We start from the raw sequence: 23,794 nt of genomic DNA, 5'->3' as shown, positions 1-23,794 counted from the left end.
CATGTAAACGCACCATTATAGGCTCCATGTTGTCAGATGCTGAGGAGCAACTGTATACAGAATGCAGTAAATCTCAGCTGCTGCTTTATAGAACGGCAGAGAGCCTGCACCTATGTATGGACACTGGAACACAGCGCTGTCACACTACAGAACATGAGAACATGTTGTCTGGAGAAACAACAGAAACTCACATCTGTTTCTTATGTTGTCTTTTTCTTAAGCCGAGTCCCTCTGGATTATCTAGAAGCAGATGCACAAGACCTCCAGCCCTTCCTATGTCTTCTGGTTACTCTGCTACTACTACTACTGGAAATATAAACTGACCACTGGACATCACTGTTCTGCTTGTCCTGTCCCAGCACAGTCAGCCAGTGTCCGATCTATGGAAACAGTCATTTCTATATAGAGACACACCCTCTTGACGAGGGGAATGATAACACCCAGTTGTCAGGTTATCCATGCATTTCTATTATTATTATTATGCTCCATAATGGTTATTTCATAGGTTGCAACTATTTATATGTCAGATGAGATCTGACAGGTCTTCCTTACAGCTGTATTCACACATGCAAAAACTTCTGATACATTTTGACCACTTTTTCAGCCATTTCTGCAAGATTGGAAATACCGGCCCTAAACATTACTGGGTTTTTGGCCATAAAAAAGCAGAAATAGATGGCCATGCACTTAATTTCACACCCTTAAAAATTACAATCATAAAATTACTATATGTATACATGAAGAGTGGGGTCCGGCTACGGGGGCTCTCATGGCCCTGAGAATAACCCCATTACAGCCACTGCAGACTCTGGTGTCCTACTGACACATAGCTGTAGGGACCCTATTAAACTTCTGCATGCAAATGGACTTTTAGCGAAGCAGTTGATGGTAATAATGAGTGACTAATGGTACGTTTACACAGACAGATTTATCTGACAGATTTTTGAAGCCAAAGCCAGGAATGGATTCAAAAAGAGGAGAAAGCTCAGTCTTTCCTTTATGACCTGTTCTCTGTTTATAGTCTGTTCCTGGCTTTGGCTTTAAAATTCTGCCAGATAAATCTGTCTGTGTAAACGCACCCTTAAGCTGGCCATACACCATACCACTGTTTGGTCGTCAGCTTTCTCTTGCGCCTGCGCCGATCTACCCCACACAGGAATCTTCGGCACGGGCCCAGTGTTCCTGTGTTCTCTATGGGGAGGGTTAAGCCACAGCCAGAGAGCTCTGACTGCGACCTATCCAGAACACGACCTTTCCATTGTGCCATTATCTGTTAATAGCCGTAAGGGAGAGCCTCATAACCTAATACCAATGGCCAAACCCACCTTTAGGCTAGGTTCACACAACGGTTTTTTTTTTTTTTTTGGCCGTTCGACATCCGTCCTTTTGAGGTCAAATAAATTATTTTGAAATAACGTCTATGATTCCTAAATGACAGACGTTATTTGACCTCAAAATGACGAATATCCACAAAGATAGATGTCGATCAGCCAAAAAAAGACGTTGCGTGAAGTGAACCTAGCCTTAGGCTGCCCTGAGAGTTCCGGCAGACAAAATTTTGCATGGTATATTAAAAAAAAAAAAAACTGCCAGCGTGTTTTTCTGCTTTCTGGCATTTTTTTCTGACCGTTTTTCTGGATTATTCTCATTTTAGTGTATATTAGTATAGGTATTTTAATTGTGTCATTCTTTATTATCTGATTCCAGGATTTGTATTGAATTAACACCAATATGCATAAAGACATGATGGGTCCTCCCCCCTCAATGGAAGTCTATGGGTGGGTTCACACTGAGGAATCTGCAGACTGAGCCCCACAAATCATTGCTGGATCATTCATGCAGTCCTTAGCTTCTATTGTTCATCAGCCGCACATTATGTATTACACAGGGTGATGATGATGAAGAACGATTTTTCTTATGTCAACACTATGCAGTCTGCCTAAGAAAAAATATTCGCTCATTCATCAGCTGATCTCTGGGCCTGTTACACAGGGAGATTATCAGCCTGTGTATAGGGCCCCCAGGATAATAGCTGTCACCATCCATACATATGATAAGTGAGGACGCCTGTCTGCTATTTACAATGTAACTGCAGTACGGTTATGCAGATCTCAAGAAAGAAAATCCATAAAGAGAACAAATCCACCAGGATCCTTAATGGGAAAATACATTTATTAAGTTTGCAAACAGCAGAGTCCATGTGGCAGCGGGTGATTAAGAGTCATAAAGTTATGAAGCTTTGGGGTCTCGGTGTAAAATCTGCACCAGGGCCCACCACCTTTCATGTGTCATTTATAATACTAGTGTCTTCTTATGTGCTGCGCTACTGCCTCTGCACCCGCTATAGCTGCAGCCACATGTAGATTTCCATTTATAATGTAATAAATATATGTAAATCACTAGTCTGTAGATTCTGCTTATTCCTCATGGGGGTCTGCACTGTCAGGATATGTGGGTATACTGTCAAAAAAAAGGTTCTGTGGTATCCCCATAGAGCAGGAGTAGGGAACCTTGGCTCTCCAGCTGTTGCTAAACTACAACTCCCATCATGCCTGGACAGGCATGATGGGAGTTGTAGTTTGCAACAGCTGGAGAGCCATGGTTTCCTACCCCTGCCATAGACCAAACACAAACCACCATGTTTTTGTGTCTTACAAGTTAAACATATCCCAGCAGGCTGGAACACTTTTTTGGCACAATCCTAAAGGCAGAAACCCAAAGACCTTACATGAAATCCGCTTTATTTTTTTAGCATTGCTATGATTGGTAGATCACACATGCGTCCATATAACATTAGTGAAACTCCGGCTCAGGGTTATAGGGTTATGATCAGTGACTACAGCTTAGTTGCACGGTCTAAATTTCACTGGTGAATTTATACAGAAGAGTTAATCTGAGTACACTAAGGGCCCTATTACACGGGACGATTATAGTGTGAAAAATCGTTATATCGTTCCAATTTAAACGATAATCGTTCTGTGTAATTGCAGGCAACGATTGAAAAATCGTTCGTATGACGTTGATCGTTGATTTAGATCTGAACCTAAAATTATCGTTAATCGTTCGCTGTAATTCCACATTCGTTCGCTCAAGTTCCGCATTTGTTCACTAATCGTTCAGTATAATTGCACATTGTCCATTGTTTTGCTGGGATCAGAAGGAATAAATGATCATAGTAACGATCATAACTAACGACCATCGCTCTGTGTAATATGGTGAACGATTTCAGGTTAACGATAAACAATCTCGTTTGCGATAGTTTATCGTTAGTCATTAATCGTTAAAAATCGCTCCGTGTAATAGGACCCTAAGCTTCAGTGTAAAGCATGGTGGCCATATTAGACTTTTTCCTCCAGACTCTGGATACCTTTGTTCATCCCCTTGTTCACAACTCCTCATGATGACTGGATTCTTTTTCCTTGTCTAACGGCTTTGGGATGGTTAACCACAGACTTTTTGCTCTCCTTTGTCCGTTCTCTTCTTTGTTGTCTTCGTTGCACAGTGCAGCTTTTTTACTTCCGCCGGCTTTCATATGGATCCGAATTTTCTGAGCAGCTAAGCTAGGGTCAGCCTCGTCCATCATGGCAAGGAAATCGTAGTGTGGAAGCGGAGCCCCCCAGTCTTCTTTAGATAGAAAGTCTGGAAAGACATCAGTGAAAATGTTGATTCATATTAGAGAACTTAAAGGGAACCTGTCACCTAGACAGTGCTATCTAATCTATCAGCATCATGTTATAGAGCAGGAAGAGCCGAGCAGATTGATATATATCTTTACGGGAAAAGATTCAGTATAACTTGTAACATGTTGATTGAAATCCTTGCTCTTCTGTGTTAAGGAGTCCAGTGGGTGGAGTCACTCAATGTACAATCAATAAATTACAAGTTATACTAAATCTTTTCCAATAGAGATATATATGAATCCGCTCAGCTCCTTCTGCTCTATAACATGATGCTAATAGCTTAGGTAGCATTTTCATTGTGATGGGTTCCCTTAAAATAGGTCATCCAGGCTCAGAGAAACATGGCTGCTTTCTTCCAGAAATAGCGCAACTCCTGTCCTCAGTTTGGGTGTGGGTTTTTTTAGCTCAGTTTTTTTTTTAAAGCGAATGGAAGTAAATTGTAATACCACACAAAACCTGAGGTGGTGCTTTTTTTTTTTTTTTTGCCCCACTTAAAGGAACAGGATTTTTTTTTTTTTTTGGACAAGAGTGGTGCTGTTTCTAAAATAGGTAGATACAGGGTGCAGCTGCAATTCTGCTCGTAGCCAATAAACAAAAATGGCATTATTTCTGAAGGAAAGCAACTGTCTACTCTCATACAATCACTTGAAATCGAACTCAGCTGCAGTACCAGACACATCCATAAAGGCATAGATGGCGCTATATGCTGTATCAGTTACTGCTATACGGATGGAGTTCCAAGGGCCAGACTTGACACAAAGTCAACACTGATAGGGATAGGCAACCACCATTAGGGATAGGCCACAGGTGTCAAACTTAGGCCCTCTAGCTGTTGCAAAACTACAACCCCCATCATGCCTGGACAGTCAAGGCTAAAGCTTTGGCTGTCCAGGCATGATGGGAGTTGTAGTTTTGCAACAGCTGGGGTCCTGGGTTTGACACCCCGGGATAGGCCATCAATGTTATACCCCAGAAACCTTTGCAAATTTACCAAAGTGAACAAGAAAACAGAGAACAATCCCCTGCACAGTCATAAATGACGCTCGAGTGATAGCAGATGAATTGCTGTCTATACTGGTGAATTATTCAGGATAATGTTTCAGTAAAACCTCTGCAGCTCTTCCCTTCATCTTAACAAATCCAGAGTAGACAGAAGTAATGGCTAGATGGCTCATTACACATAATAAGGGAAGGAAACCAAAATGCTCAGAGGAAAATTGCTGCACCACCGCTGGGCCATAGACTCCATAACACACAGCAAACTCCATCACTAAGTCATCGCTGTGATATAAAGGAGTAATTGCCACTTCAAGAAACTTCTAGCAAGTCATAGAGACATGTCAGAAGTTATAATAGGTGGTTGCCCCCCCACTTCATTGATTGTTGAATAAAATAGGGAGGTTCTGCCCCTTGTGTTTTGTGATCGGCTGGGGTCTCAGCACCAGTTCACCACTCATCATTCTGATGTCATTCTGATGTCCCAGTGAAAGAAACTGAGTTGTAATTCCATGCATATTCTTAGGACAGGTGTGGCACTTCGGCTGTCCAGGCATGATGGGAGTTGTAGTTTTGCAACTGCTGGAGGGCCGAAGGTTCCCCATCCCTGGTGCACTGATAACCCCTGATCTCTGCACAGAGCTCCGCACATTTTTCTTTCCTACTTGATTGCCAGCTGGAGAACAGAGGTCAGAGGTTATCAATGCAGTGAAGCAGAGATCTCTGTCTTCTGCTTGTTAACCCTTTTTTGTGTTGCAGCCTGTAAGTAAACATTGGGTCACTTACACACTGCAGTATATAAGGGGTTAATGCTCTTACCTTGCTCTTACCTTCTCCCCTGGACCCCCCTTCTGCACGGGCCCCATAGCAACTGCCTACCCTGCCTCTATGGTAGCTACGCCACTGGCATCAGGCTACATGATAGTATTAGTCTACTGGATAGCTCATCAGTGTACAGGATAGTATCAGTCTAAAGGATAGTATCAGTCTACACAGGATAGCTAATCAGTCTACAGGATCCCAGGGTCATGCCTCAGCCACTAAGGGCCCTATTCCACCGGACGATTATCGTTTGCATAATCTTTAACGATTAACAATCTCAAACGACCGCTATTGCGAAAGACCTGAAAACATTCACTCATTTCCATGGAACTATAATCGTTACTTATGATCGTAATTGCGATCGTTTTTTCTTCGCTATTTATTCGCTATTGCGTTCGTATCTATTGCGAATGACCAAACGATGTCTTATTCAATGCAAACGATTTGCGAACGTTTTGCGAACGAGCAACGATAAAAATAGGTCCAGGTCTTATAAAGCGATCAACGATTTCTCGTTCGGTCGTTAATCGTTAACTGCATTTCAACCGAACGATTATCGTTTAGGGTCAAACGATTTAAGGATAATCTGAGATAATCGTCCGGTGGAATAGGGCCCTAACTGGCTGAACTGACCTGACACACCATGACCCAGGTCCCCACTAAAGGCCCTATTCCACGGGTCGTTTAGAGGAGCAATATCGTTCGTATTCGGCCGATATCGACCGCTACGAACGATATTCGTCCCGTGGAATAGAGTGCAACGATCAGCCGACATCGTTCATGTCGGCTGATCGTTGCAGTCGCTTGTTTTTCAACATGTTGAAAAACAAGCGACTGATATAGCAGCGATCTGCTGCCGTCGCTCCGTTGAATAGGAGCATCGGCAGCAGGCGCTGCTGTATCCTATGGGCTGCCCGGACGATCAGCGATCCCCCGGGCAGCCCCCCTGCAGCTCCCCGCCGCCCCCTCCCGCACTCACCCGCTCGCTGCAGCCGCGTTGAATAGCGGCGGCAGCGAGCGGGGAATGAGGAGCAAACGAGCGCTAATAGCGCTCGTTTGCTCCTTCAAACGACTCGTGGAATAGGGGCATGAGACCAGAAAGCGTCTGGGGACCCGGGGACTGGAGTGGCGGTATGGAACCACCAGTGCTGGTGCTGGAGAGGTGACAGCATGTTATTTCTTTTATCTTCCCCCTCCCTGGCTCCTTTCAGCATTTCTATTTGTTTTTTAGAAAGTTGGATAAGAAGCAGCATGACTGCCAGTTTGCCAGTTCCCACAGGGATTCTGACCCAGCTTTCCTAAGTGTCTGAGAAATAAAATCTATAGGATATGATAGTCCTGTAGAAGGTCAGTGGTTAGGCTCTGTTCACACTGCGGTTTGTATGTTCGGCATGCTCCAGAATTGTACGCTAAATGCACCCATAGAGTAGAATGGACTACTGCAGTGCTGAATAGTGTCGTCAACAATGCTCTTCAATACAAATGTATATGCTGCATGTTAATAGGAGTCAATGGCAATGTTCATCATATACATCAGGAGATTTTCCAGCACGCACACCAGGACGTGTGAAGAGCAGAAAACATCTTATGGTTATTACTCACAGACGGGAACTTCCTCTCCGGCTTTTATCATTTCCAGCCAATACAAGATACTGACTTCATTGATCTGCTGGTCTACGGGAAGAGCAAAGACTTGTCCCAGAGAATCGAAGGGGATCAGAACAAGCTGCGGCAAAGGTGGGATGACACTGAAATACGTTTTTAGTATGAAGAGCCCCGCTGGCGTGTTCTTACTGTAAGTGAAATGAAAGCTGGAGTTACGCCAAGTGCACAGATACAAAGATACGTCAGTCTCAGGTGTCCCTGAATGTGACAGAGACCCCCGGAGCAAGAGCCGCTGCAGCATCGCAGTACTTTAGTCGACCAAAATAAGGATTGTAATGATGCAATATAACAAGTAGTGATCAAGAATGTGACCATGTTGTGATTTTGGTAAAAAACCTTAAGAGCCCGACTCTAGAGCAGTCTCAAGCAGGTCGCCATCAATCCCAATTTACACTTAAGTAAAGGCTGGCAAAGTCACGTATGACTGGTTTGGATTATTTCTGGTTAGATCCCATCTGGTTTGGATTACTTATAACACTGGCGTCGTGGTCACATTAGGCTGGAGGGGGATTGCAATAAGACCACACTGGCACACATTAGATATGATATTGCAATGTGACATTGCAATTTCCATGTCATGTCACCAAAGTATAGCCCTGGCTTTATGGAAAGTCCAGAGGGGAGACCCTCCTATGTGTTGGTTCGAGCAAATGAACCTGCCGATATCCCTCTGCTGCTGAGTACCGGATGTTTCTGACTCCGGTCTTTTTGCCGCACATTTTTAAGCAATCTCATTAAGATCAAATATGCTAACCAGCTCCTTAGGACTGGGGGCGTTCCTGGCCCCACAAAGCACCCCCTTGGTTCGCCCGCCACCTCTTTCGGTGACACCTACTACTGTCACAGCCGCGGCGGCGTCCCGCGTTCCGGGCCGCCGCCGCGACCGCTTCCTGCCCCATGCAGCAGCCGGTGTCCATAGTCGGGGACCCGGCGCTGCTATCACCTCGGCCCCGGGGGGCGCCTCACCTCTCCACGCTCCTGTCTCCCGCTGTGCCGGCCGGCGCGCGCGTCCCCGCCTCCTAGGGCGCGCGCGCGCCGGCTGTCTCAGATTTAAAGGGGCAGTGCGCTCCTAATTGGTAGTTGCACCTAATCACTCCCCTATAAATCCCAGCTTGCCCTGTTCCCTGTGTTGGAGCCTCTACATGCTTCCCATAGCGTTTGGCCCAGCTCCCTGTTGTTCCTGTGTCCTGTCCGTTACCTGGTCCCAAGTCCCTGTTCCTGAGTCCTGTCCGTTACCTGGTCCCAAGTCCCTGTTCCTGGTTCCTGTTCCCCTGTCACTCCACCTGTTCCCGTGTCCAGCCTGTCACGTGCTCTCTCATCTGCAGACTATTGCCTGTGCCATCTCCTGCCACGCCTCGCCTGCCGTCACCAGCAACCAAGCCAGGGGTAGCGACCTGGGGGTCGCCTGCCGCAGCAAGTCCATCCCGCTTTGCGGCGGGCTCTGGTGAAAACCAGCGGCCCCTTAGACTCCGCTCCCTGGTGAGGTTTGTGCCATCGCTGGTGCCGGTCCAGTGGATCCACTACTCCAGGCGTTACAACTATACATATTCATCAGGGGCACCTGAGGAAGTCCAGCCAGGTGGGTGCTGGATTGACAGACCGGGGTGGCCGAGTGGGGCAGGTGGCAGCAGTATGGGCATGCCGGGTGAGGTGTCCCCAAGCTGGTGGAGAATGGCGGCGGGGAGAGAGGCAGGAGTGGCCACTGTTTAAACTTGCCGCTGGCCGCTATGCATAATGGGTGTAACCAAAGGGGCAGTGGGGGGGGGGGGGGTCTGAGGAGGGTGCTCTGTGGGATTGAGAAACGCCCTCAGTGCTCCTAAGAAGCACTGCTGATAGGGAATCTGTCAGCGCTGTTTTGAGCTTAGGGTTGCAGACAGAGGCAGATAGATCATAACTAAGATAAAACTAATGATACCTATATCTTAGTTGTTGGCTGTTTGCAAAATCATGTTTTTTTTTTAAAAAAGCTCTAAAGTTGTAGAGACTGGGCTGCAGCATGCACGCCTACTCCCTCCCCCATCTGTCTCTACCGTGCATGACTGATGTATGGGGCTCAATGCTGGAAGCCAAGCAGGGAAGACTAGGCATGCTATCATACCCATGTATATATACCCTACGTACATGAGAGGTACTTTCCCCCTGTTACTTACACATTTAACCAGCCAGTCACAAACTGCTCCAAGTATTTCCCTCTCACCAAACTTAAAATGTGTTTTTCGTTGCGGGGGCTGGGGACGCCATCAGTGAAAAGGATGAGCAGGGGCTTCTGGCGCTTCATGAGGGCAGGAAGTGACTCAACGCTGACCTCTGGCTGCAGAAACACAAAGTAGAAAAGTTGTGTTGGACTCTCAATGAGCTCAGATCCAAAACCTGCACAGGGTAAACTAGTGATCTCTAGTCCAAATAAAATAAGATAGCCGACAAAAACAGAGCGAGCCACCCAGCCTTAGATATATAGAACGCTGGTTGTTAAAGGGGCATGCGCTGCCGGATATCTGCAAGGAATATGTCTATGATATCAGAACACACCTGCTGTACTGACCCCAGTGATACATGTGCATTATTTCTAACAATTATTTGTGTGCCCTATAGTCTACCCTTCACAATCAGTCATGTTTGGCAATGGAAAATTTAGCAAAAAAATAAAAATAATGATAAAAGGCAATTACAGTGTGATTCACTCCTTGTCTCGTGACAGACGGGATGTAAGTGACTGGAAATGATCCCCATGAGGATCCGAGTGCCAGAATCACCTCCCCTAATGAAGCCCTTGGCACAGTTGTACATGTGAAGTGTGCCAGGGATGGAGCCATTCTCTCTGTGTGTACATGGCGGCTGCGGCAGGATAACGGGGTCTCGAAGATAAATGTATGATCACTTTAATTGCAGGAACCATTACTGGAAGGCGAGCATGATGGGAAGAGAGGGTGCGGGTCAATATTCTTAAGTCCGTCTGTGAATATCCAAGACAAATTCAATTTCCCAGCTGTGACCGACTCTGGAAGCCAATATTATTCCGACTAAAAAAAATTCTAATTGTCCGCATAGAACTGAAGTCTTCTACTTATCGGTATTTCTCTCCCATAGGTAACTGGCAGAGTTTTATGTACAATTACAAAAGCAGCACAGAGTATTACAGGGGGTGATCAAAGTAACTGGAATATTTTAGAGAGGACAGAAGGGTGTCATGATGTCAGCAGTGGGATGTCAGAGACTGAAAGTTACATAGTGAGAGAAGCAGTGTCCTCCAGCAGTACAGAGCACGAACAAGTCTGCTAGGTTCACGCTGCATTCTTGCAGTCCGTCTAATGGATTTGGATTTTTAAATGGTTATTTTAACCACGTTTTTGTGTACGCTTTCTTTTTTAGAATGGAAAAACTGATCCAAATGGATGGCGCACAATTGCATCCATTTTTACATCCGTTTTTCCCATAAAAAGGATACAATAAACGGACTGAGCCAGCCGAGAAAGGGAGATAAGTGGGAGGTGACCGTCTTCTTGACAAACAGCAGAACAGAGTATTTTAGAAGATTAATTTGTTAAAGAAGGATTCAGTTTATGGAACAGAAAAGTCCTGATGTTCCTTTTCTAAGTAGATGGATTCAGCTGGGCAATAAGTACGTCTCTTTGTATCAAATTCTATATGATCATTGTAAATGGCCACAAAAATTTCACAAAAATCTGGGTACACTGGCTTATGTTAAATGTCGCTACTGACTAATTCAACTCCTTGGGGGACATTTATGTAGATTGGTATACTTGTATGCGGGTCTTAAATTAAGGCCCAGCCCTGACCTGTGCCTGCTGCATGGTGGACGCAGATTTCTGCCATGATTTATGTCTGCGAGCAGGCGTAAATCATGGTAAATTAGGCACGGGAGGAGGTACCTACCACTCGCTCCACTGTGTGCACCAACAAGGTTTTCTGCGGCCGCTATTCAATGAATAGCGGGCGCAGAAAACTGACATGTCAGTTTTTACGGCGCAACTAGGGATCCCGGACCGAGGGTATACCATGTGTATACACTCCGGCCGGGATTCTCTCAGAGGGCAGCACTACGTAACTCTATGTGTAACACCAGTTGTGATTCCCACGGAACTTACGTTGAGTGAACAGTGCCAATGTGAAAGACATCCTAGAAGTACAGAATACTTCAGATAGTCTGCCAGTTCTGTAAACTGTGTCCTGAGTGAAGAAGTACGATAGTCCAGCAGCACAGAGTATTTTATGATATACATTATGCAAGGGACAAGCTAATCTGTGACTCACTTTCTGCTATTTATAATTGAAGGAAACAGGTTTTTATTAAAGTTACTCACAAACTCTCCAAGAAGTTCCCATCTCAGAAGTGGGGGGATTTCATGGGCAGGAACGTTGCGTATGGAGACGGCATTGACTTTCTGTGAGGAGTGCCTGGAAAACAGGACGGCGGGAGGAAGGACGCCATACTGCTGAGCCCTAGAGGAAGATACAAGGATACGTCACCCATATGCTCCATATTATCACTAATTGGCCCTTGTCACGTTTGCTCTCATCTTAAATGGCGTAGAGACATGTCACAAATTCTGATCAGTTGTGGTCTGGGAGGCTACTAGAATGAGCCAGTGAAAGTGCTCGATGGTGGGGGGAATTCACTAACACGCGCCCGGGCGTAATTCATGGAAATGATGCAAACCGAAATCCTAAATTTATGCCCTGCTCACCTGATGGACGGGCAAGGGGGTGCGGCATGCCAAGGAGGAGGCCATGGTCTCCTACCGCATTATGATTAATCATGGCAAAAATATAAACCAGTTCCAAAGCAGGTGTAGATTTTTACACCCGACGCGCAGCAGCCACAGATCTGCCGGATTTACTGACAGCCATGATTAGTAAATGCGGCATGGTTTTATGTAAGACCAGTGTAAGGGTACGCCAATCTAGATAAAGTCCCACTAAGTGTATTTTCTCCCAGCTCTCTACCAGTTCACATGCAGAGAAAATGGAGAGAGATGCGCTCGTAAGCTGTTGGTTCTCACGATTGGTTGGCTGCCTCTATGCTGCTTCTTTCTTTTTTAAAGTAGGGTACAGTTTAAAACAAAGGTACCATTAGGCCCGGCTGTATGCCTGCAGGCCCCAGTGGGCTCATATCCCCTCCCATCTGTGACGTGGCTCCATTGAGGGGAGGGGATATCAACACACTGGGGGCAGTGGGCCTCTCCCCAGGTTGTGTGTGGTATTACAATTTAACACCATTCACTTCAATGGAAATGAGCTGCATAACCACACCCAAACTGAGGACAAGAGTGATGCTGTTTCTGAAAAAAAGCGCCCATGTTTCTTTAAAGTGTTACTGTGGTTAAAATTTTTTGGGGGGAGAAATTAATAGTACAGGCGATCTTAAAAAACTTTGTAATTGGGTTTATTAGCCGAAAAATGCATTTTTATCATGAGGAAGCAGTTTGAAGCTCTCCCCCCTGTCCTTATGGTTTTCTATGGAGAGGGGAAAGGTGGAGGGAGATGAAACACCAAAACAGGACAACAAAGAGTTAATTTACAGCTACATCACCGGGCTATCTCCTCTGAGGTCAGCACTGACCTCTCTAACCTCTGAATACCGGCTTTCACACAGGTCTCACTGTGTAATCCTTTGTTTTGTTTTGTATTCTGTGCTCTCTGCTGCAACTAATCTCCCTCCTTCCTCCTCCCCCCTCCCCTCTCCATAGAACAGACAGGGCCCGACTGATGTAAAAGAGTCGAGATTTTCTGATAATGAGCAGTGGATGAGAGAGAGGAGGGAGGGGGGGGGGCTGGGGAAAGTCTTTTTGAATGCAGATAATAGCATATTTGCCTAATAAACCCAATTACAAAGTTTCTAAAAATCGCCTGTACTATTGATTTCTGCAACAACAAAAATTAAACGACAGTGACTCTTAAGCCTGGATAACCCCATTGTAGGTCCATATGCACATCAATATAAAGTGGTACAAACCTTCCTATTTCAGTGGGACCAGCCACGTATTTTATGCACACGGGATGGAAGCTTTCTTTAAGTAAAGAAGGAGCAGGGGCGTTGAATTTTAACATACGATCCCTTCGTTCTCCCTAGAAATAGGCCACAGGCAGGTGTGTATGGCACTGGCTTATTCTTTGTTCCCCACTGAAAACACACGCACTAGTCGGCTGCTGTGACTACTGGAAAAGTGAGGTATGAATACTAGGACAGTGAAATGGAGGGGTGTGCGGTAACTACTGGAGAAGTGGAGAGGGCTAGACTTTTGATTGATGAATTGGCGAGGTTGGCTACTGTGACTTATACATAAGTAAGGGAACGCCTGCCATGACTATTGGGTAGGATGCCAAGGCCTGGATCAGAGCAATATAAAAAGAGAACTTAATTCCTGACAATCTGCTGAATCTAGTAGACATTACACTCCAGGATGCGGCAGCTTCCACATGTGACACCCTCCCTGCAATCCATATTTCCCAGATATTCTGATGTCTATATGATGTATCCTGTGTAGCCTGGGGAATTCTGTGTCATTTAGAGGAACCAGACTCCTAAATGCTGCTATGATCTGGGGTCAGGAGGATGCAGAGAAGCCATATGGTTGAGCAGCATGTCATGCTATGAATGTTCACCCGGCCCCTCACCGCCATTAATCTAGGTTATCAAACTTTTGGCAGCAGGAAGAAAATTCCATGAAATGAGAAAACTTTCCTCGAATTAAAAGTTTTTTCCCACATTATAGGTTGAATATTTTGACCACAGGACTGTATAAGGTTTCCTCCGCAATCAGTCTTCAAAGGGCATCCCCTATAGGGGCTCCATCACTGTGGTGGAACCAGTCTGTAATGGATGCCCTGTTGTTACTGGTCATGCAACATTAACACGGGACCCATAACATCCGTCTCTGTAACCATGCAGTGGTTTAATGAAAAGCGCTGCTAGATTTGGTCTGCATCATTTTCTCATGTGGGATTATTCCGGATCCTTCAGTTTCCTCCCACAATCCTGATGGATTCTTAATTGTCAGGACGTGAGACTCACCCTGACGTGTGCACAGAAATAAGATGGTTGGCTCAGGGTAAATGAATACAGGGTAACAAGTACATATGCAAGTTATGCTGGTATTGTCTGTGACAGTACCGAGTAGGCTGTTTATTAGCAGTGGTTTACGTACGGCAATACTGTGCTGGTACTATATGGCAGCATTGTTGGGGCAATTTATGAAAGTATTATGCAGGATGTGTATGTATGTATGTATATGTATTAAGTGGACCCTATATAGCAGTATAATGTGTGCACTGCACTTCAGAAAAAGTATGTATGTATCTCCAGTACCACTGACATGTTATAACCACTTATCAAAAGTTTGAATGGGTGGGGGTCAGGGTGCTGGGACCCCTGCTGATCAGTGGACGGAATTATAATGGGAGCCTATGGAACTGCCGGTGGACGTGAAAGCTGAATAAGCTCCATTATAATTTAGTCCCCTACTACTTCAGTAGTGAGAGAGGAGATGACGGGGCAGAGGGCATTCTACTAAGTGGTTCTGCCCCTTTGGCGGGGGTCTCAGCACCCAGACCCCTTATCTACAAAGACTTCTATAATTTGTCAGAAATTTGTTGAAATGGCAGGTACTAGAGATAAGCGAATCACTCATCTAAACGAAGTGAAGCGCTTTGTTTGATCAGCGATCCGCCCATCAATTCAGCTGCCAGTCAGCGCTGCTCCATTCCCTGCCGCTCCAGGGATTGGATCCAGCTTTTCCTGGTATCCTGGGAGGAGCAGCAGGGAGCAGAGCAGTGCTGACTGGCAGACGACTTGATGAGCGGATCGCTGATCAAACAAAGCGCTTCACTTCTTTTAGATGAGCGATTCGCTCATCTCTAACAAGTACACTTTACTTGTAGCAATTTATATGAGCTCTATCTTGCCATATGGTGCTGTGTACTATTATAGTGATGTCACATGTCAAGTAATAGTCCTGGTGTATTGTACAGCACTGGTGGAAAGCGCTGCACAATGTATAAAGTATATGCAAAAATATCATTGTGTCTCAAGGTCTTACAGGGTAGAGGATCCTTCTCCGATGTAAATTCCCACTCCTGCAAAGCCTCTTAGAGTTCCTGCGGCATTGACAAAATCTTCAGCTGCTCCAGGTAGAAATAAAAGAAGGAAAGAGAAAGTGATGATGGTGCAACAGTATGGACCAAAAACCTGATCTACAGTAAGGGTTGTATCATCAGGCACAGGGAAAAGCTTCTGATCCTTTCTAACATACCTGCTTGTATCTTCTCGTTATCAGTGAATAGCGTTGCTGTTCTGGTTTGCTTCAGTTTAGACAATCCTCTGTGAGCGCAATTTAGAAAAACCTGTGGTCTATTAAGCTGTTCAACTCACAGAGGACTTTCTGAAGGGAATACCAGTGTAGCAAACCCTCAGAAGTGAGAGCAGAGCTAGGTCAGGATGAGGTTTTCAGTATTTGGTTGTAAATTAGAATATTCCTATTCTCTGACAGCAAGCAGCAATCTTGAAAGTGGTGCAAAGTCAAAACACAAAGGGGGAGATTAATGGGGAACTATAAGCAGTTTAGATGAATTTAACTTGATGATAGCTCCCTATAGCGCACTGGGAGCTAAGTATGAATGTATGTCTCTTACCTTCAACCTTGGGCCCAATCCCTGTGCTGTTTATTCTGAAATCCTCTGCCTGGTAAGCCGTTAGCCCCTGAGCGCTGATCCGCCCACCCCCTCCATTGATAATCATTAGAATTGGCGGGCCAGTTTAGGCCGTAGCCCTGCCCCAGTGCTCTTAACGGCTATGAGGATTTCACAGCTAACAACATGGAAACAGCTCAGAGGATGGAGGTAACAGATATACCTCCAGCCTCCACTGCTCACTAGGGAGCTATCAGCAGATTAGGTTTGTCCAACCTGCTGATAGTTCCCCTTAAAACAGGATCCGCATACTTATACATCTGTGTTAAATAAAGCCCTGCCCCCATTCTCCCCGCCAGAATTACTAAGTGGCGCAATCCAGAGCAGGTGCAGATTTCTGCCATGATTTAGACCCGTTCACAGGTGCAGAGGGAGGCCACGTCTCCTCCCCGCACCCATGAGGAGAGTGGGGCTTATATTAGGAAAAAGATGTCGATTTTTGCACAAACCACCACCTTTCCCCTGGTATACACCAGGGCGCATATTGATAAATCTGATCCAAAGTATATTAGCAAGGTCAGAACTTCATTGTCCAGTGAATGAGCTTCAATTCACATAAAACCAGACAATCCCTGTAAATGACAACCATGTGCCCTGTTAGGCTAGTATCACACATTCAATCACACAGGATGGCCAAATATAGAAAATAAAGCCCTGCTCCCACTTTCCTGGCGCACACCTCCTGATAACTTATAAGCATAAGACTTAGTTTGGCTGGTCCAGTCCAGATCCAGTACCTTCATTCATCCCAGGGGTAAACAATCCTAATACCGAAATGTTCTCATAGGGTAGTAATGGCTTCTGCATTGTCCCATGTATATATTCTTCTGCTTCTTCCACTGTATGTAACTGCTGGGGACATTCCAGGCTAAACCTGGAAAACATAAGAAACCATGATGGCCCTGCAGATGTAACAAGACGATAGTGACACTGAGCAGACATCACATGAAGTGCACATCAATATCTGAACACTGGGTTGCAGTCTACACATAGAACCAAATTCGGCCAGGCTCACACTTCTGCCAGGGCTTTGTCGGAGAGTCCCACTTGTGCCAGAGCTGAGCCAGACAGTACCGACGGACACTAACTGATGCACACAGATACCTGGGAGATTCTATTGACTCTGCTGGTGGGGTCTCTGTGTACATACATTACGGTTCTGATCCTGTACTGATCCTGAGTTACATCCTGTATTATACTCCAGAGCTGCACTCACTATTCTGCTGATGGGGTCACTGTGTACATACATTACATTACTGATCCTGAGTTACATCCTGTATTATACCCCAGAGCTGCACTCACTATTCTGCTGGTGGGGTCTCTGTGTACATACATTACGGTTCTGATCCTGTACTGATCCTGAGTTACATCCTAAATTATACTCCAGAGCTGCACTCACTATTCTGCTGGTGGGGTCTCTGTGTACATACATTACGGTTCTGATCCTGTACTGATCCTGAGTTACATCCTGTATTATACTCCAGAGCTGCACTCACTATTCTGCTGGTGGGGTCACTGTGTACATACATTACATTACTGATCCTGAGTTACATCCCGTATTATACTCCAGAGCTGCACTCACTATTCTGCTGGTGGGGTCACTGTGTACATACATTACATTACTGATCCTGTACTGATTCTCAGTTACATCCTGTATTATACTTCGGAGCTGCACTCACTATTCTGCTGGTGGAGTCACTGTTATACTCCAGATCTGCAACCTAATTGGTTAATATGGGCAACTTCTCTTCTCCTTTGCACTCGCCGTGATACCTCTCCCTCACTGTATTGTATTATTCGTATAACAGACACAATAAGACACACGAAACATGGCAGTGCTGACCTGGTCCTCACATGTATAATTGCACATAATTCTGAATGCCTGTAAATGACAATACCCTTCAATTCCCGGCAAATTAGGGGGAAGTCTGCCATTAAATCACGCTATAATAAAATAAGGATGCGAGGAGCCGAGAGGAGCAGCATCCTCTCATACAATTATCTATCATTGGATTAGCAGAGAATCGGATCCTAATGTGTCCCTTGCGTGACTCGTTCTCACAAATGGCACCGTGTCCCCTTTAAAAATAAACAAAGAGTGTTTCAGCTGTTTCATGGAAAAGATGGATGGAAACCAAGATGGCTGCTATCACACGGATTGTTACCAAGCATCTGAATGTCTTATTTGCTGCATTGGAATTGGAATGCAGTATTAGATACATAGGCAGATCTGACATTCAGGAGTTTAGGAAAGCTGGATGGTGATCCTTATTGTAGTCACTTCTTGAGCATTTCAACTCACTCTAAACAAATATATAGGATTCTGTTAGATTACATTCCCCATCTGAGATATGAAGGATTACTGGGTAACTGGGAAAGTTGGGTGATGATGACCCCTATGGTCGCTATAGTAAAAATAAATACTTACAACATGAGAAACCTTGCCAGTTCATCAGTGCCCATCATGCCCTTGTACAGGAATGGTGGCTGTCCTGACTGGTATATCTTCACAGAGGGAAAACTTGTGATATTCTCCCTGGTGCAAACATCTGTCCAGTCCGCACAGTTCACCGAGGCCAAAGACACCTCCAGTATCTCTATAGGGGGACATGAAGAAGAGATTAGTCATAGTACTACACATCATTGACTATAACTGGTGCTTCCTTATATTCAACAGGTCATGTGGGTCTTCATCTTTGGGGGTTGCAAGGCATCAGTGCTAATGATGGGGGGCGCTGTAATAACTACTGATCACCCTATGTGCAAATGCTTCCCTGAATTTTGTGACTGCATAAAGTGAGAACAGTCAACCATGTGGAATAAAAATGGCGTCCATTGACGTATATATGTGTCTTAATAACTGAATAGTCTGTATATATATATATATATATATATATATATATATATATATATATATATAAAACCAGTAGCAGGTGACCTGAGTGACTGAGCGCTCACCCTGCGCCAGCTCATATATACAGATGGGTATCTAGTGAAATCCGCTATGTGAGTCACATAAACACCGTGCCGGAGGTGTATACAGTAAGGATGGAAATTCTGCGGCCACGTCACATACACAACCATCACTTCTCGCCATCGTCACACGTCATCTTCATGGAGTGACTTCTACCTCACAATGACTGGATAAACATAAGGGCACACATAATAACAGGAAGCCATGATGGAGATTCACTGGTGCTAAGCAGTCGCCTATAGCAACCAGTCAGATCCCAGCTCTCTGATATCACAGCCCCTTTGGAATATGAAAGCTGCGACCTGACTTGTTGAAATTATAGAGAAACACTAGCATGGTTGCAGGGGCGTAGCTAGGGGTTCAGTCTAAGGGGAGCGAGCAAGTCTGAGTGGGCCCCCAACCGATTAAATTACCCATAGGGAACCTCAGCAGACGACACTGCTTTCCAAATAATAAAGGGAATATTCGACTAAATTACTCATAGAGAATAGGAATTGAGAGCAGTGTAAAAGGCTTTCTACTTTTCACATATATGGCCATGTAAAATTTAAAGGGGTTATGCAAGATTAGAGAACCATAGTTGCTTTGTTCCAGAAACAGCACCACCCCTGTCCTCAGTTTGTGTGTGGTATTGCAACTCACTTCCACTGAAGTGAACGGCCCAAATTGTAATACCACACATGTCAATTCTTTGGGCGGACAGCGGAATCTGCCGGAGCATATAATAGAGCCTATGGAGCCGGTGGGGAGTGAAGCAGGAGTGCACGGGGATGAGTGGCAGATGCCACACATAATTTTCTGACAGAATTACTCTGTGTGCATATACGATCTAGTGGATAAAGGGTGTAGTAGTGGAGGTCTAGTGGATAAGGGGTGTTGTAGTGGAGGTACAGTGGATAAGGGGTGTAGTAGTGGAGGTCTAGTGGATAAGGGGTGTAGTAGTGGAGGTACAGTGGATAAGGGGTGTAGTAGTGGAGGTCTAGTGGATAAAGGGTGTAGTAGTGAGGTATAGTGGATAAGGGGTGTAGTAGTGGAGGTATAGTGGATAAGGGGTGTAGTAGTGGAGGTATAGTGGATAAGGGGTGTAGTAGTGGAGGTCTAGTGGATAAGGGGTTTAGTAGTGGTACAGGTAGATATGAGGGGTTTAGTAGTAAAGGTGTAGTGGATAAGGGGTGTAGTAGTAAAGGTATAGAAGAGGGGTTATTGAGGGGGACTCGGGAGACACTGAGGGGGACTGGGGAGACACTGAGGGGGACTGAGGAGACACTGAGGGGGGCTGGGGTGGCACTGAGGAGACTGGGGGGACACTGAGGGGGACTAAGGGGTGTAGTAGTACAGGTATAGAAGAGGGGTTACTAAGGGGGACTCGGGAGACACTGAGGGGGACTGGGGAGACACTGAGGGGGACTGGGGTGGCACTGAGGAGACTGGGGGTCACTGAGGGGGACTGGGGAGACACTGAAGGGACTGGGGAGACACTGAAGGGACTGGGGGGAACTGAGGGGGACTGAGGGGACACTGAGGGGGACTGGGGAGACACTCAGGGGGACTGGGGAGACACTCAAGGGGACTGGGGAGACACTGAGGGGACTGGGGGGACACTGAGGGGGACTGGGGTGGCACTGAGGGGGACTGGGGAGACACTGAGGGGGACTGGGGAGACACTGAGGGGACAGGGGGGACACTGAGGTGACTGGGGAGACACTAAGGTGACTGGGGAGACACTGAGGGGGACTGGGGGACACTGAGGGGGACTGGGGGGACACTAAGGGGGACTGGGGGGACACTGAGGTGACTGGGAGGACACTGAGGTGGACTGGGGAGACACTAAGGGGGACTGGGGAGACACTGAGGGGACTGGGTGGCACTGAGGGGACACTGAGGTGACTGGGGGGACACTGAGGTGACTGGGGTGGCACCGAGGGGGACTGGGGAGACGCTGAGGGGGACTGGGGAGACACTGAGGGGACTGGGGGGACACTGAGGGGGACATTGCGCTGAGGGGGACTAGGGGGACACTAAGGTGACTGGGGAGACACTGAGGGGGACTGGGGAGACTGAGGGGGACTGGGAGGACACTGAGGGGGACTGGGGTGACGCTGAGGGGGACTGGGGAGACACTGAGGAGACTGGGGGGACACTGAGGGGGACTGGGGGGACGCAGAGGGGGACTGGGGAGACACTGAGGGGGGCTAAGGGGACTGGGGTGACGGTGAGGGGGACTGGGGACACTGAGGGGACACTGAGGGGGACTGGGGGGACACTGATGGGGACTGGGGTGACGCTGAGGGGGACTGGGGCCGCTGGGGGTGATTGGAGCAGGAGGGCACATACACCTTCTCCTCTCACCTCCGCACACACGTTCTCCTCCCGGCCAGGCATGCAGTGCCCGGGCTCTGGAGGCAGCCGCAGGGACTATAGGAGAAGGTGATCACGTCACTGAGGGTCCTGGAGCTGTACAGCGGGATCGAGGGTCTGCACTAACCCCCCCGATTCCGCTGTACAGCTCCATGACCCGCAGCGACGTGATCACCTTCTCCAGAGACGGGGGAGCTCCATGTCTGGCCCGGAGGCGAGCAGGACCCTCAGCGGAAGGAGCGGGGGCAGGTCAGCGGCGGCGCTGTTAAGCAGCTGGAGGCCGCTGGCACCGCACCTCTGCAGCCTGCTCACCCAACATCTAGCCTCCGCTCCCCTCTCTCCAGCTTGTGTCGCGCCCCACACCGCCTTACCTGTGATATCATGTGGCAGGTTGTTGCAACACTACAATCCCCATCATGCTTGGACAGTTAACATTTTTCACCCTTGAGAAGTTTTTTTTTGGCCTCTTCGGTTGTTTTTATATACTGTCTATATTTTCAGATCCTTTTTTTGGCCACAGCAAAAGGGTGACATTTATCAAGTATGAGTACGTCGGTCTTGGTCAGGTCAGGTTCAGACTCAACCCATCAAGAGAACGGCCGAGAGAAGGTCTTGCCTCTGTGTCACATGACCTAGACAGACTTCCAATTAAAGCCTATGGGACCATCTAGATTTCAGACACAGAGCGTGGAGAGGCCCCAAAACAGCTAGCTTACAGCTCTAACAGACCAAAGCAACAAACTTTTATTTATTGGGCCTTTATTTCCAAAGAAACATCTGGGGGGACATTTATGAAACCTGTGTCCCTGGTGTACGACACAGAAAAGGCGCAGATTCTTACCTGTTCCGTAGCGCACGCCAGCCATAAGCCCTGCTCACCTGATGGGAGGCTGGGAAGGGGGAGGGGTGGCAAGGAGACGTGGCTTCCTCCTGTGCCTGATTTACTATGATTTACACCTAGATATTTGGTTCTTCGGGAACGCCTGGAGTTACGCCTACAACCCCTCTATGCTCAGTGCTGGTTTGGCATGAGGCATTGAGGGATATGTAACTTTGGGCAGCAGAGTTCCCCTTTAAATACTGTCAGCACTTGTGACCGGGGCTTTGTAAGTATCCGGGACTTGGTGAAAACTTTAAGTGCACTATGGAAATGTATACAGCGCACATGGCTTCTGCCATGTGTATAGAGTACTTGGCCTCAGACCAAAGCATGTGACCTTCTAAGTGACTAGATCCTGCCAGTCAATGACCTACATATCAGTGCACGCAGCAATGGCATATATTATTTCAGCTGTGACGAATCTATGGCAAAATCCTATAGAGCTCGGATTTCCCTCATGTCTTTATAGGAGCTAAATATTTACTTCTCAGAAAAAAGCCCCTTGTAAGGTGAGAGGATGGAGACTCGGGAGAGGCCGAGCGACGTCTGTGAAGATTTAATTCCTGCTCTTCAGCCCTTTGTTGTTTCAAATGGAAAAGAAAATCCACTTTAAAGCAATTTCCAGGAAGAAAATATTTTTATGACTTCGAAACGGCAATAATGTACAGATGTAGCAGAGCCGAGCTTGTCAAATGGAATATCCAATGATGTGTGCACTCTGCGCTTTTACATAGGACCTGTCTGAGAAGGACATACATCTCTTTTCTCACATTGAGGGCCATGAATCCAATCTTTTCCATGATGAAACTATTAAAGGGGCTGTACCACTAACAGCAATCATGTGACATGTGACAACCATGTGATCACTTGGTGTCTGACCACCAGAATCACCCACAGTCTCAAAATGGTGGTGTCTAATGCTGCGTTTACACAGAACGATTATCGTGTGAATTTGCATGATAACGACCGCATTTGAGCGATAACGGCGAACGATCAAGCGACGCGCGAAAAATCGTTCATTTTGATCTTACAACATGTTCTTAAATGGTCGTTCGTCGTTTGCAAAAAATGTGCAGATCGTTCCGTGTAAACAGTCTTTCACCAATTCACCCTATGTGTGAGATAAGCTTAAAAACGATCGCAATGCAATGTTTATATACGGTATATCGTTCCGTCTAAACGATCGCTCTAAAAAACACATCGTTCTTTCGAAATTGTTAATCGTACGATCGGGCGAATTATCGCTCCGTGTAAACGCGGCATGAGTGCCCCTTCTGAATAGCACTGTATTGTACTTATGTAATCACTACTCCATTCACTGTCAGTGGTACAATGTTCTATAGGGGAGGGCTCCAGTGAGTGCTGCCGACCACATATTGATGGCCTATCATTGCCTCTAAATGTAAAGCTCCAGAGAATCCCTTTAAGATCTCAGCCAACGTATATGGAGATACAATCATTGCTGGTTTGTAACAGGAGTGAAGCTGCCTACCTTTATATTTCTCAGCAACCTCCAAAAAGGACTGAAGAAATGTTAAAGACACATGTTCCCCTGTAGAAGATAAATGTAATAGATCAATACTATAATATTCCCTCAGCCATCTTTATAGGGGTCATCACAAAGACAACATGTAGATAGGTGATAAGTGTCTGACTGCAGGGAACCCCACCGATCAAAAGAACAGGCATCCTGAGTACCCCTGATTTAAAGGA

The 23,794-nt window shown here is 46.4% G+C and overlaps 1 protein-coding gene across 2 annotated transcripts in view; it reads right to left on the bottom strand.

Moving 5' to 3' along the window:
* Nucleotides 1-2,586: 2,586 nt before the first annotated feature.
* The window catches only part of TXNDC16 (thioredoxin domain containing 16), a 33,656-nt gene continuing 12,448 nt past the window's right edge, over nt 2,587-23,794 (bottom strand). For both annotated transcript variants that reach the window (XM_069951194.1, XM_069951196.1), the window contains exons 14-21: nt 23,574-23,633; nt 18,298-18,466; nt 16,607-16,743; nt 15,221-15,302; nt 11,486-11,624; nt 9,314-9,474; nt 7,101-7,291; nt 2,587-3,639 (exon numbers count right to left, since the gene is read on the bottom strand). In XM_069951194.1, coding sequence (XP_069807295.1) covers nt 3,386-3,639; nt 7,101-7,291; nt 9,314-9,474; nt 11,486-11,624; nt 15,221-15,302; nt 16,607-16,743; nt 18,298-18,466; nt 23,574-23,633 — 1,193 coding nt within the window. In that variant the 3' untranslated portion in view covers nt 2,587-3,385. The remainder of the gene's footprint in view (nt 3,640-7,100; nt 7,292-9,313; nt 9,475-11,485; nt 11,625-15,220; nt 15,303-16,606; nt 16,744-18,297; nt 18,467-23,573; nt 23,634-23,794) is intronic.

The sequence above is a fragment of the Dendropsophus ebraccatus genome, chromosome 13 (assembly GCF_027789765.1).
Source record: "Dendropsophus ebraccatus isolate aDenEbr1 chromosome 13, aDenEbr1.pat, whole genome shotgun sequence".
Classification (NCBI taxonomy): Eukaryota; Metazoa; Chordata; class Amphibia; order Anura; family Hylidae; genus Dendropsophus; species Dendropsophus ebraccatus.
Note: the sequence above shows the minus strand (reverse complement) of the source record. Positions and strands in the feature narration are given on the sequence as shown.